At 38.4% G+C, this 14,973-nt stretch overlaps 1 protein-coding gene across 1 annotated transcript in view; it reads left to right on the plus strand.

The window, feature by feature from the left end:
• Positions 1 to 14,973, plus strand: part of gli2b (GLI family zinc finger 2b) — a 158,236-nt gene that overhangs the window by 74,469 nt on the left and 68,794 nt on the right. Inside the window, exon 3 of the mRNA XM_056467953.1 lies at positions 11,267 to 11,372. Within this exon, the coding sequence (XP_056323928.1) occupies positions 11,267 to 11,372 (106 nt within the window). The remainder of the gene's footprint in view (positions 1 to 11,266; positions 11,373 to 14,973) is intronic.

Genomic DNA, 14,973 nt, shown 5'->3' on the forward strand with positions numbered 1-14,973 from the left:
AGCGGCACAAACGTTCTGGAGTTTTTGGGTTTTAGTTCATGCTTCCAATTACCCTAGTTTGTATATATACTGTATACTGCACATACAGTGCTTCACATATATATAATTACCCTTCACAAATCTCTCTTTTAAATTCATAATTTATTAGGAAGATATACAGTATTATATTTGTGCTTATATCTATTGGATTAGTCAGCACTGAAGCCAAATCTGGAGCTTCTCTAACAAATAGCTTACGATAACAGTCCAAAAACTAGCACAGCCAAATTTATGTTATAGAAAAATATTAAATACAAATTTAAAAAGAGGAAAAATCAAGAGAAGCAAAATAAATGGAAAAATGTAGTTGAACTTTTGTAGGTTTGTAATTTTTTTTGCAATATTTTGCTTGAATCTAATTGTATTATCTTTCAATTTCTAAATATTTTCAGTGACTAAAATATCATTTTAATAAATATATCTGTTTAATAAATCTGTTTTGTTTAAATGCACCAAAATACATTCACTATATTCACTGAGAAATGGAGAAACATATTTATTTTCAAAATGGTCTGTACTCAATTATGCTGAGCACTGTATGTACACTCACTGGCCACTTTATTAGGTACACCTGTCCAACTGCTTGTTAACGCAAATTTCTAATCAGCCAATCACATGGCAGCAGCTCAATGCATTTAGGCATGTGGACATGGTCAAGAGGATCTGCTGCAGGTCAAAGCGAGCATCAGAATGGGGAAGAAAGGGGATTTAAGTGACTTTGAACGTGGCATGGTTGTTGGTTCCAGACGGGCTGCTCTGAGTATTTCAGAAACTGCTGATCTACTGGGATTTTCATGCACAACCATCTCTAGGATTTTCAGAGAATGGTCTGAAAAAGAGGAAATATTCAGTGAGCGGCAGTTCTGTGGACGCAAATGCCTTGTTGATGCCAGAGGTCAGAGGAGAATGGCCAGACTGGTTCCAGCTGATAGAAAGGCAACAGTAACTCTAATAAGCACTCGTTACAACCGAGGTCTGCAGAAGAGCATCTCTGAACACACAACACGTCCAACCTTGAGGCGGATGGGCTACAGCAGCAGAAGACCACACCGGGTGCCACTCCTGTCAGCTAAGAACAGGAAACGGAGGCTACAATTCACACAGGCTCACCAAAACTGGACAATAGAAGATTGGAGAAACGTTGCCTGGTCTGATGAGTCTCCATTTCTGCTGCCACATTCGGATGCTCGGCTCAGAATTTGGCCTCAACAACATGAAAGCATGGATCCATCCTGCCTTGCATCAACAGTCCAGGCTGGTGGTGGTGGTGTAATGGTGTGGGGGAGATTTTCTTGGCACACTTTGGGCTCATTAGTACCAATTGAGCATGGTGTCAACGCCACAGCCTACCTGAGTATTGTTCTGACCATGTCCATCCCTTTATGAGCACAGTGTCTCCATCTTCTGATGACTACTTCCAGCAGGATAACGCACCATGTCATTGCGTGAATCATCTCAGACTGGTTTCTTGAACATGACAATGAGTTCACTGTACTCAAATGGCCTCCACAGTCACCAGAGCTCAATCCAATAGAGCACCTTTGGGATCTGGTGGAGCCGGAGATTGGCATCATGGGTGTGCAGCCGACAAATCTGCAGCAACTGTGTGATGCTATCATGTCAATATGGAGCAAAATCTCTGAGGAATATTTCCAGTACCTTAAGTCCTTAAATTGCAATTTAAGATGATTACTAGTATCTTGCAAAATATGATGTACTGTCAACATGGCAAGGACAAATTAGTTATTAAAATATAACATTCAAAAAACATTGCAAAAATATCCTCTCGGTTAAACAGCTCTTGGAAACATTTTTAAAATAATTAAAAATAAAACATAATTTAGCTTTAAACTGTATATATTTATTCTGCTTTTATGCTTATTTCTGCTATATTTTGTGATAAACGTTAGGATGTTCAGAAATAATATTTTCTCTGTCTTTTAGTGTCTCGTAGTTCTGTTCACCAAACAAGTGGATCTAATTAGATTTGCATTGTAAACCTTAGATAAAAGTTAAGAAGCATTTTATATCATGTATATTATGTTGCAGGGTAATGTGTTGTTTTAATGACAGGCCACCGGACAGAGTTTACATTCCCGGACGTCTAATTTCGGTCAGGACTGTTTACTCCGCCACAAACGTCCTGCAGTATTTGGGTTTAAGTTGTGTATTTTTCATGCTTCCAATTACCCTAGTTTGTGTCTTCTGTTTTATTTTTGCATCACCGTGATTAAAGCACAGAGTCGGCTTTAACCGGACCCGCGTGATTAGAATTCATGCGGTGGTCCGTGAATTCCTTCAGCGGCTCCGTCATGTTCTGCTGACCCACTTCACTCTTTCTCTTTGTCCTCGACCTTTCTTCCCATCCAATAATTCACCCACTGCATTAGTAATGGAGCATTAACTGTGGCCGGGTGCTCAATGCAACCGCCACGATCATACTATTTACAGGCCAAGTTTTTCATCAGGTTTTCTGTTCCACCAGTTAAAGGGGAGCAAAATCTCTTTTATAAGGGGTTGTGTGTGTCAGCAGTGTGTGAATATAACCAGCTTCTAATGCTGAACATGAATGAATTGTATTTGATATAATCAGACTTGATTGGAGAACCACTTTGATTGACGTTTTCTCTTTGTACGTGTCATCATATGGGGAAAACCCCGCCCACTAGTGCCCATCTCTCCATCTCATTAGCATAAACAGCAGCCCTCAGTGAGAAGCAGCCATCTGTCCATTAGCCATTAGAGTGTTTGAGCTGCTGCAGATAATGTCAGCATAGACTAAGAGGATTCTAGATGTGGAGTTTTAGATGAACAGCGCTAATAACACACTGTTTTACATCTGCCACTATGCTGATGCCATTTGTAGCTCCGCCCACTTCTGAAAAGAGCACAGTCTCATTTGAATTTAAAGCGACAGTCACCAAAACACCACAATTAGGATCAAAGCCTGAAAGGGTCAGTTTCAGAGAGTTAGAAAGCATTATCTGTGGGGAATTTTCTGCTGAAAGTTCACGCACACTCACACTAGAATCATCAGAAACTTATTTTACATCTTGTAAAAAGGGGCAGAATAGGTCTTCTTTAAAGGTCAGAATGGATGTGTGTCGAACCCAGTGTGTTTAGATGCTTCAGACTGTGTTTCCAACAGCTGTGTGGCATTACGGTTGCCCATATCAGGTGTGTTTTTATGGTGTTTTTCTTCAATTAAAGGCAACCCAAGGCTTTTTCCATGACAGATACTATAAAGAGAGAACAAGACTCGGGCTAGTCACGCATTGCTGCTTTCATTCATTCATTTTCCTTCAGCTTAGTCCCTTATTTATCAGGGGTCACCACAGCAGAATGAACCGCCAACTATTCCAGCATGTGTTTGACACAGCGGATGCCCTTCCACCCGCAACCCTGGACTGGTAAACACCCGTACACACTCACTCATTCACACACACACTCATACACTACAGCCAATTTAGTTCATCAATTCACCTACAGCGCATGTGTTTGGACTGTGGGGGGAACCGGAGCACCCGGAGGAAACCCACGCAAACATGGGGAAAACTCTACAGAGAAATGTCAATTGACCCAGCCGGGACTCGATCCAGCAACCTTCTTACTGTGAGGCCACATTGCTAACCATTGAGCCATCATGTCGCCCGCTCTGTTATTTTGCGCATAGCAAAATTGGGGGCCGTTGAACCCTGAAAAGTACTAAAAAAAACATTACATTTGCAGTTTAAAGTTTTAATGCCGGCATCATGGTGGCGCTGTGGGTAGCACAATCGCCTCACAGCAAGAAGGTCGCTGGTTCGAGTCCCGGTGCTCCGGTTTCCCCCACAGTCCAAACACATGCGCTATAGGGGAATTAAATACACCAAATTGTCCGTAGTGTATGTGTGTGTATGCAAGACTGTATGGGTGTTTCCCAGTACTGGGTTGCGGCTGGGTCCGCTGCTAAAACTTAAGCTGGATAAGTTGGCGGTTTATTCCACAGTGGCGGCCCCTGATTAATAAACGGACTAAGCTGAAAAGAAAATGAATGAATATTTTTGTAGGTTGTGTCTCCTGTCATTCAATCTTTCTTTACTTAAGTCAATGTATGCGTGCAGTTATATTTTATTATTTGCAAATGTTTGATTTCACCAAGTAGGATAACAATCAGAATTAAGAGATATGTTTACCGTTTATGTTAAGTTTAGGCTTACGGTTAGGTTTGCGCCATAGGCGGAGCGTGTGTAAGGCTGGGAAAGGCTGAGCCTCCCCCTGGCAAGAGACCACGGAGATAGCAGCAAAGAAAAAAACTGCATTGAAAGCATGTAACGGGTGTAAGGCGTAATATAAATGTAATTTAATGTTAATGGTTAACACAACACTTTAGTTATTGTAAGTTTGCCAATCAAATCTAAAGTCCCCCTCCGCACAAAAAATGGAACTGTCCAACTCCGCACTTTGCACTGATGAGCACTGCTTATTACTGGAGTTAGCAGCAGCTCTGAAAACCAAACAGAAAGTGCTTTCCAGCAGACTATTCTGATTTGCTGGTCAAGGACGTAAGAAATAAAATGACATATAAGTATTACGGGAGAGGTATAATAACATATTATTCTGGTTTAACTTGTTTTCAGTATTAAATAAAATGCCTGAGTTTGGTTGTTTCATTGTAACGTAGTAATCTAGCCTAGTATAGTAATCTTGTTTTGCATCTTAATTCTGCTGTGTTTTCTACAGGGGTGATGGGAAGTCAAAATTTTTAATTATGTTTTGATTAGTATTTTGAATAATATGAATCTAATTTAAACAAAATTACTGACGCTAGCTAATGGCTACTGGATCACCTTTAGTGTTGTTTTGGAAGCAACATCACTACTTGCTATACACTTTTATACACATATACACTTATTTAACAACACACTTTACATGCCAATTTGCACACATAACAGCTGCACATATAACGTTGTATATAGTAATAAACATGTACATACACTTGTCAATCTGTATATTTGCATTCACTACTATTTAAAAACATTTATATATTTATGATCTGTTTCTTGTCCTGTCTCTGTAATCCTGTTGCACTGTAGAAGCTCTGTCACCAAAACAAATTCCTCGTATGTGTGAACACACCTGGCAATAAAGCTCTTTCTGATTCTGATTTTGATTCTGATTACTCTGTAATGGTTGCCTCTAATTTAATTGCCAATAAGTTTACCACAGCCCGTGATAACGCAGATAAACACCATGTTGTCATATTTTCATTGTCTTTTTTGTTGTGTCTAGCTTAATAAAGAAAAATAAATTCAGTATCCTAATCACAGTTTAAAATGCTTAGTTTTATATATTTATTGCTGAATTACAAGTTCAGTTTTCGTTTGCAAAAGGGTTGGATACTCGAATGTCACTTGTTAAATAAATGACTATATTACCAGAGATCATAAATATAAGAAACTAGCTTTTATACACTTAGTTTAAGAGTAGGCACTGAGGTCCACCCTATTTAGGTCCACTCATTTTCTGGCTCTTGGCTGCTATTAATTGAATGAATGTAATAAAATAATTGAATGTGCGTGTTGAAAATAAGATATTTGTTGATATGCGGTGCTTTTGTTAAAACCTCTTCTTGGTTTGTCGCAAATTTTTTAAAAAGCATTAAAGGGCAGCGCAGATCTTAACCTTACCCTGGAGTTTGTTCACCCTCCGCCTATGGTTTGCGCACTTCTACATGATTGTTCTCCACCTATTATGCCCTCTGATTTGGGGAATAATTTACAGTTATAGGTGGGTTTAGGGGTAGGGAATAGGTATGGATTACATTTTCCTATAAAACTGATGTTCCAGGATCAACATAGCACTGGTGTAAAGTAGCTAATTACAGATACTCAAATGACTGTAACTGAGTAGTTTTATAAATGTGTACTTTTACTTTGCCTTGAGTACATTTTTGTGCAGTATCTGCACGTTTACTCCACTGTTTTCCTTCAATCTGTAGGCACTACTTTATTTTTTCTTGTCTATGGGGATTAGAAAAATCAGTCCTGTGATTCCCGTCCAATCAAATCACACATAGAAGAAAAATCACATCATAATTACCTCAAGACAAACTGTTTTAAGGCATTAAAAGTGTCCAAGATGATGTCCAAAATCTGTACACGCATTGACCTAGACTGTTTAGATGATGTCACTGATGAGAAGATGGTGGATGTTTACTATATGATGACCCAAATGGCCTTAAACACCCAGCAGGCACAAGACCTCAACATGACGTCAGATTGACGTTGTACCCCAATGTTTAGGAGCATTGCATTTTGTTTGGAAATGAAAATCAGGTTGACATCAGAACCCAACATCAGGCTGACGTCAATATCTAACGTCCAACCTAAAATCAACCAAATATCAACGTCTAATGATGTTACAGCTTGATGTTGTGTGGATGTTACCACTATGACGTCTATCAGATGTTGGATTTTGGTTGCCATACCTGAGGAATAAATGTCAGTATTTGACGTCAATATGATGTTGGTTTAAGATGTTGTCTGTGTTGGATTTTGGTCACTTTCTAACGACCTAAAATCAACCAAATATCAACGTCTAATGATGTTACAGCTTGACGTTGTGTGGACGTTATCACTATGACGTCTATCAGATGTTGGATTTTGGTTGCCATACCTGATGAATAAATGTCAGTATTTGACTTCAGTATGACGTTGGTTTAAGATGTTGACTCAACGTTGGATTTTGGTTACTTTCTAACAACCTAAAATCAACCAAATATCAACGTCTAATGATGTTACAGCTTGACCTTGTGTGTTACCACTATGATGTCTATCACACGTTGGATTTTGGTTGCCATACCTGAGGAAAAAATGTCAGTATTTGACGTCAATATGATGTTGGTTTAAGATGTTGACTCTGTTGGATTTTGGTCTCTTTCTAACAACCTAAAATCAACCAAATATCAACGTCTAATGATGTTACAGCTTGATGTTGTGTGGACGTTACCACTATGACGTCTATCAGATGTTGTATTTTGGTTGCCATACCTTATGAATAAATGTCAGTATTTGACGTCAATATGACGTTGGTTTAAGATGTTGACTCTGTTGGATTTTGGTTACTTTCTAACAACCTAAAATCAACCAAATATCAACGTCATTTGACACTGCACATCATTTGACAAAATAACATTGTCCTTAGAGGCTGGCTGGACACTGAATTTTGGTCACCTGACATCATGACCTAAATCTAACCTAATATTAACATCTTATGACGTTGTGTGCCTGCTGGGTAATAACTAAATGCACTACAGAATGTTACGTTTACACACATCCACAAATGACATGGAAATGCAGCGTAATACTCACTACTCACTACTCTTGAGTACTTTTAAAAGGGCTACTGTTTACTCATACTTTGAGTAATATTTACAGCAGATACTTTTACTCTACTTATACTACATTTTCAGGCAAGTAATGCTACTTTTACTTCAGTATGATTTTTCAGTACTCTTTCCACCACTGCAATATAGATGTTAATTCAGGATCATTGCATCGTACTTGGCAACATCATGACGTGCTTTTTTGTGCAGTATGATTTGTAAAGTAATAGATTCTGTGTCTTGTTTACTGAACGAGTGATTCCAGTTAGATTTGCCTTGTAAACCTTTATAAAAGACATTTTCAGCTCCTATACTTTTAAAATAACTTCTCATAAATCTGCAATTTATTATTATTATTATTATTTTTTTTTATTATTATTTAGAAATAATAGCCCACTGATTCTGTCTGACCCTGGTTATATGAAAGGTTGGTGCAAAATACTGGTATTATTATTGTCACTGAAAAAAAATGGTTCATGGGATTTACTATTTTTTTTAAGGTAATTGGTTGCAAACAATTGATATGGGCTGAATTTAAACAAATTAAATGTAATAATGTTCAACTTAATTTGTTTAAATACAGCCCATATAAATTGTTTGCAAACACTTACCTTCAAAACAAATGTAGTAAATCCAACTGAATTAATTATGTCGGTGATGGAGGAATCAATGTCATGGCAGTCATTTGAGTCACTTTCTCTCCACATTTACATGATGTAAAACTTAAAGGGACAGTGCAGCCAAAACCTGCGGTTTTGGCTGCACTGTCCCTTTAAGTTTTACATCATGTAAATGTGGAGAGAAAGTGAGCGAGCCAGGAAAAGCAGCGGGTCATTTCCTGTCCTGTGGGAGGGTCCTGTCTGCCATAGTGAAGGGGACGGGAGAGGGAAACACTGCTGACTCACAGCTCTTCTGTTGAGTGAATCAATCCTCTGAGGAGCTGCTGTGAACCCCAGGTGTAGATAATGACCCGCGACCTCTGACCTCCCCGGGTCACCCCTCACCCTCCCTCTGCTGCCGCCCTGAAGAATGTTAATACAGTCCAGAGAGCCGCTCATTCACCTCCTGTTCCCTGCTAAGTCAGTGATCGCTAGTATGCACCGGTGATTATGGTTGATGTTTGTGATGTGCACATAGAAACATTGCACCGTATAGTTAGAACACCTTAGCAACACCATAGCAACCAGTCAGAAATCCTTAGCAACATCTTAGCAACCAAATAGAACAGTTTTATTTTTTTAAAATTAGAAAATGTGTAAACCACCATAGCAACCGAACACCTTAGTGACACCATAGCAACCAGTCAGAATAGCTAAGAAACCACAATTAAATTTGTTTTCTTTTATTTTAATTAAAAAAAATACTGAAATCACTATAGCAACCATTCAGAACACCTTACCAACACCATAGCAACCATTCAGAGCACCTTACTAATACCATAGCAACCAGTCAGAGCACCTTAGCAACACCATAGCAACCATTCAGAAAACCTTACCAACACTATAGCAACCAGTCAGAACACCTTACCAACACCATAGCAACCAGTCAGAACACCTCAGCAACACAATAGCAACCAGTCAGAACAACTTAGCAACACAATAGCAACCAGTCAGAACAACTTAGCAACACAATACCAATCAAACAAAACACCTTAGCAACCATATAGAAGTTAATTTTTTTTTTATTTTGTAATAGTAAATGGGAAAATTACCATAGCAACAAGTCAGGACACCTTAACAACCATATAGAACAGTTAAAAAATATTAGAAAATGCTAAAATCGTCATGGCAACCAGTCAGAACACTTTACCAATCATATAGAACAGTTTATATTTGTATAATTTTTTTTGAATTAAGAAAATATGGAAATCACCATAGCAACCAGTCAGAACATCTTAGCAACACAATATCAAAATGTCAAGACATCTTAGCAACCATATAAAACAGTTTACATTTTATTATTATTATTTTTGAATATATGAAAATCATCAAAGCAATCAGTCAGAACACCTTAGCAACACAATAGCAACCAGTCAGAACATCTTAGCAACACAATACCAATCAAGCAAAACACCTTAGCAACCATATAGAACAGTTACATTTTTTGTATTAGAAAATGGAAAAATCACCATAGCAACAAGTCAGGACACCTTAGCAACCATATAGAACAGTTTAAAGTTTGTATTATTTTAGTTTGAAATAATGAAAATTGGGGGCGACGATTTGCCTTCATAGCAAGAAGGTCACTGGTTCGAGTCTCGGCTGGGTCAATCCACATTTCTGTGTGGAGTTTGCATGTTCTCCCTGCATTCTGAGATGATGAAAATCAACTTTGCAATCAGTCAGAACACCTTAGCAACACAATACAAACCAGTCAAAACACCTTAGCAACCATATAGAACAGTTCACATTTTTAATTTATTTTTTATTAGAAAATGTGAAAATCACCATAGCAACAAGTCAAGACACCTTAGCAACCAAATAGAATATAGAGAAGTTTACATTTAAATTTTTTTAAATGTAAAAATTACCATAGCAACAAGTCAGTACACCTTAGCAACCGTATAGAAAAGTTGACATTAAAAAAAAAAAAAAATTATTAGACAATGTGAAAATCACCATGGCAACCAGACAGATGACCTTAACAACGGTATAGCACAGGGTTTGTACATTCCTGAACGATCTTAAAAAAGTTATGGTATTTGGAAAAGGAATTGGTTGCCATATTGCCATGGTAAATCCTCCCTGCTGACAGCGGTGTTTATATAGATAAATACATATGCAGTGCGCATGAACGACTTGTTTTTATGCCAAAGAGGGTGGAGCCTCACAGCCACGCCCACCTCTTACATATTCATCACATGGACCAATAATAGTTACCTCACTTTTCCAGAGGGTTTCATACTTGCTTGACTTTGTTAGAAATGACATCACACCAGTTGAATTTAGCTTCAAGTGTAGTGGGGCCTTTTCCTGCCAAACCCCAAAGCGGCGAATAGCCTTTATTTGATTTAGCCTGCTTTGTTTTTAATTTTCACACGACGTGAAATGCTCCAGGAGTGATCGACTAATTAAAAAGAAAAGCTAGTTAAGACTTCAGCATTGCATTTATAGTGGCACAATAAAGATCAACTGTGGTTTCCCGTTATCATAGCTGCTAATGAAGCCTTGTTGGCCTGTAACGGGACGTCCCAAGCCAGCGGAGGGTTTATTGCAGGAAAGTGCTGATTCTGATTCTCATTGCGCTCACATAAAACCCAAGTTATGATGAAAAGAAACACCAGCCAGACTGTAAAGCGCTGAGGAAAAGGGCAACAGCTTTTAGTCTCTCATTAGTGAGTGTGTTTGATTTCAAAGGCCTGACCTAATCTGATTTCACGTCACCCTGGCACCTTCGTTTTGGGCTTGATTTTGGGCCAGAAGAGCGTCGGGGACGACAGTGTTTCAGTAGGGAGATGCTCCGGTTGGCACAGCCCAGCGTGAGGCATGGACGGCGGGCCGAGGAGCGCTCTCCCTCTGCTGTCAGCCCCAGTTTACGTCCCGGATGGTTTTTTCCCTGCATAACGTCCATCATCTGTGCGAGTTCAAAGAGCGTCTAGCTGCAGGTCTTTGTCAAAAGCCCAGTTGGATATCTTTTATGTTGGGGATGTAGGATTTCTTAGGATACTTTGATTATTTATTTATTCCTCCACTCTTGTGTGATAGTGCCAATATTTTACACGAAACTGCTCAGCGCGCTCTGAAATTCATGTTACTTTATTGTAGGGCTGTTGCCTTTGAAAATTTCTCTCTCATTTTTTTTTGGAAAGTCTGGCTCTTTTCTCAACTCTCTCTCTCTCTTTTTTATTATTTTATTTTTCAGGGCCTCATCACATCTTCCCGACTTTCCATTCTCCGATTCCCATCGACGTGCGTCACCATGAGGGGAGATACCACTACGATCCCCACGCGCTTCACGCTTTGCACGGGTAAGCCTGCAGATATGTGCGCGTTTCTGCTTCTCTGCGTTTGTGAATATAAATAATCTTCTGTGTTCGCAAATAAAGCATCTGCTTTGTTTATCCCTGCGGTCAGAATGCATGCAGACATGCAACATTCAGAATGCGCTGTAATCAGGAGATGCCGAATCCACCGGCGCATGCTGAAAACATCAATGAAAAGCATATGTGCTCTTGAAGGGGTTTGAGATTTGCTCAGCATAAATGAGGACAGCTTCATATGAAGATCAATACTTTTATTCATTTCTCAGTTGATCTAGTCAAGATATTTGGGTGCATTTAAACTACAGTTGAAGGCATCATTATTTGCCCTCCTGTGAATTTTTTTCTTTATTAAATATTTCCCAAATTATGTTTAACAGGGCAAGGAAATTTTCACAGTATGTCTGATAATATTTTTTCTTGCGGAGAAAGTCTTATTTGCTTTATTTCAGCTAGAATAAAAGCAGTTTTTTATTTTTTTTATCCCGTTTTAAGGTCAATATTATTAGCCCCCTTAGGAAATATTTGTTTTGGATTGTCTACAGAACAAACCACTGGGTAACACTTTATTTTGATGGTCCATTTGAGTATTAGTAGACTGTCTGCTTAATATCTGTTGATACAGACATTCAGCAGATATTTTACTGACTATAAGACACTTTGCAAGTACATGTCAACGTACACTAACCCTAACCCTTACCCCAACCCCAACCTAACAGTCTGCTTGTAATCTAATGAGAATTAGTTGCAATGAGGAACTGGTTGTGCTGAAACGTTTGTGGTCCGAAACACACTGAGGAATGCATTGTGCCGAAACGTTTGTCTCTTTAAACAAATAAAATAAAATAAATAAAAACAGTATGAAGCAATTACTTAATGAGTGCGAATCATTACCTTTTGAATAATAGCATTGACAATATTGACGAAGTTTCTTCCAAAACCGCAAGCGCTTAGGGCAAACTTCAGCAACTCTAATTAGTTGCAATGTAACTTAAATTCAACAAACGGACCATCAAAATAAAGTGTGACCATATTTATACAATGACTTGTCTAATTACCCTAACTTTACCCTAATTACCCTAGTTAAGCCTTTAAATGTCACTTTAAGCTGAATACTATTATCTTGAAGAATATCTAGTCTAATATTATTTACTGTCATCATGGCAAAGAGAAAATAAATCAGTTATTAGAGATGAGTTATTAAAACTATTATGATTAGAAATGTGTTGAAAAAATCTTCTCTCCGTTAAACAGAAATTGGCGTAAAAAATATACAGAATTATAATAATTAATGATTATTAAAGTATATTTTATATATTAAAGTAAAGTATAATGTATATTAAAGTAGTTAACTGTTAGCCAGCGGCCCATGGGGATTCACACCTAAATTAAAATAGTAACAGCTCTTGATCCAAGTGAGGTACAAACACAAAATATGTATCACTAGAATGAAGAGCTTCACTTTGGTAGAGTTTAATGCGAAAAAAAAACATAAATAGAAAGTTATAAATGCTGAAGTAGGATATGCAATGTTGAATCTGTATTATAATTCATCATTTGCATGTGTTTGTAATTTTTAAATGCATTCAGGCATAAGAAACTGTATCGTTTTCTAACTTTAAAGGTGCAGTATGTAAGTTTGACACCCAGTGGTTGAACTAGGTATTGCACTCCTGGATCAAAACAAACTCAAGCGCAGGTTGCCAGATTGAGGACAGGAGCGAGTGATTTAAACTGTGTTCTAAATAAAAGCAAAGACACCCGATGGAGTAATATGAAGGAATATAAATATGAAGGAATATTCTTCATATTAATAGGAGTTTTTGTCCTAACGAACACCTCGAATTGATATATTAGAAATGTCAATTTCTCACAGGTGAACAACAGAAAACTGACGGTGATCCCCTCAGGTACAGCTCATGTGCTTTATTCAGTGTTAAATGCTCATAATGTGAGTTTGAATGCCATTTTACATGATATTTATTGCCATATACTGAAAGCAGCAGCAGATAGTTCACCTCAGATCTGGACAATAAAATAAACCGTCTGAAATTGAACTTTAGAATTAAACACGTGATTCAGCATCTACATTTAATAATGTTAAAGAGCTTTAATATGTATTTAATAGATTATAAACCTTAGCATTTGGTGAGTGAGCGCATATTCTGTGCTTCTGAATGGCTGTATTTACATTTCTGTCATGTTTTGTCTGGTGCAAACAGCCAAATTGCTCATCACTGCGTATCTCATCACGCAGGGTGTTGTTAGGACACGTGGTTACAATGTAACCTGCTCACCTAATGTTTACGCTCCTAATATTTTTAGCATTTGCTAATTAATAACCTCATGTGGAACTCTGGATCTGCACCCCTTATTTCGGAGTCTGCTACTGTCCTCCGGAGATTGCATTTTGGTCACGGACGCATGCTTCCAGAGCCTTTCTAAATGATTGAAATACGCTGTTTTCCACCAAGGCAACCCAGGCTGCTGAAATATAATTGGCTAAACTGGCATTGAGCAGCTTAAAATGACTAAAACAAAGACATACATTCTGGCACAGAAAACCCATTCTCAAAGCAGAATATCTGACTTCAGCATTGTTTTTCAGATAAACAAGTATGTTCACTGAGCATGTTTCTGAATATCTGCACACATATTAATGGTGTTTTTATGCTTTAGAAGAGTCAAACACTTACACACAGCACCTTTAATAACAATTCATTTTATTTAATTATTTATACAACAAAGATAATTTTATATGTGATTATTCAATGAACGTTCCTGAATCCTGGACGACTCCTCAGAAAACCACAACACACTGTTGATTTCATTTGTATCTTCATAGTATTTATTTTTGCTTGGGTATTTTATGCAGATGCACTGCCACTACAGAATCGTCGAAGTGTGCTTTATTTATAAACTAATTTCGAGAGGATCACGTGCTTATGATCAACACGGCTGGCTCTTCATTAGCTCCGTAATCTGACCCATTAGATGATTACGGAAGCATTATAAATAACCAGAGTTTTTCTCTCCAGTTATCTTCGTCTTGAAGCTCCCCCCTTCCACCCCTACTTCCTCCCCCTTTTCTCCGATAGGGCGACACGGTGGCCCAGTGGCTAGCACTGTTGCCTCACAGCGAGAACACCGCTGGTACAACTTCCTATCGGGCTGGTTGGTGTTTCTGTGCGGAGTTTACATGTTCTCCCCGTGTTCGCGTGGGTTTTCCCCGGGTCCCCCGGTTTCCTCCCACCATCCAAAAACATATACCATAGCAATAGATTAAACCAAATTATCACAGAAAACAACCCTAGTTTACACTTCTCACGCGGCGACAAGCAGGGGAGTTCTCAAGACCTACCTGAGCTCGAACTCCCCTCTCACCCTTCTAACGGGAGGGAGCCCCGGCTCGAGGATATTACGAGCTCAGGGCTCTCTCCTGGGACAGCATGCCAAATACTCTTTATTGATTATCAGCTAAGTGTGAACTGTTGAAATCAATCTAAAATGGTTTATTCTTTCCAAACCGAGGTTGTCTACATATTGCGATATACAGTATATTGCAGAAAAATGAAACATCACAATGTCA

The sequence above is a fragment of the Danio aesculapii genome, chromosome 11, assembly GCF_903798145.1.
Source record: "Danio aesculapii chromosome 11, fDanAes4.1, whole genome shotgun sequence".
NCBI lineage: Eukaryota > Metazoa > Chordata > Actinopteri > Cypriniformes > Danionidae > Danio > Danio aesculapii.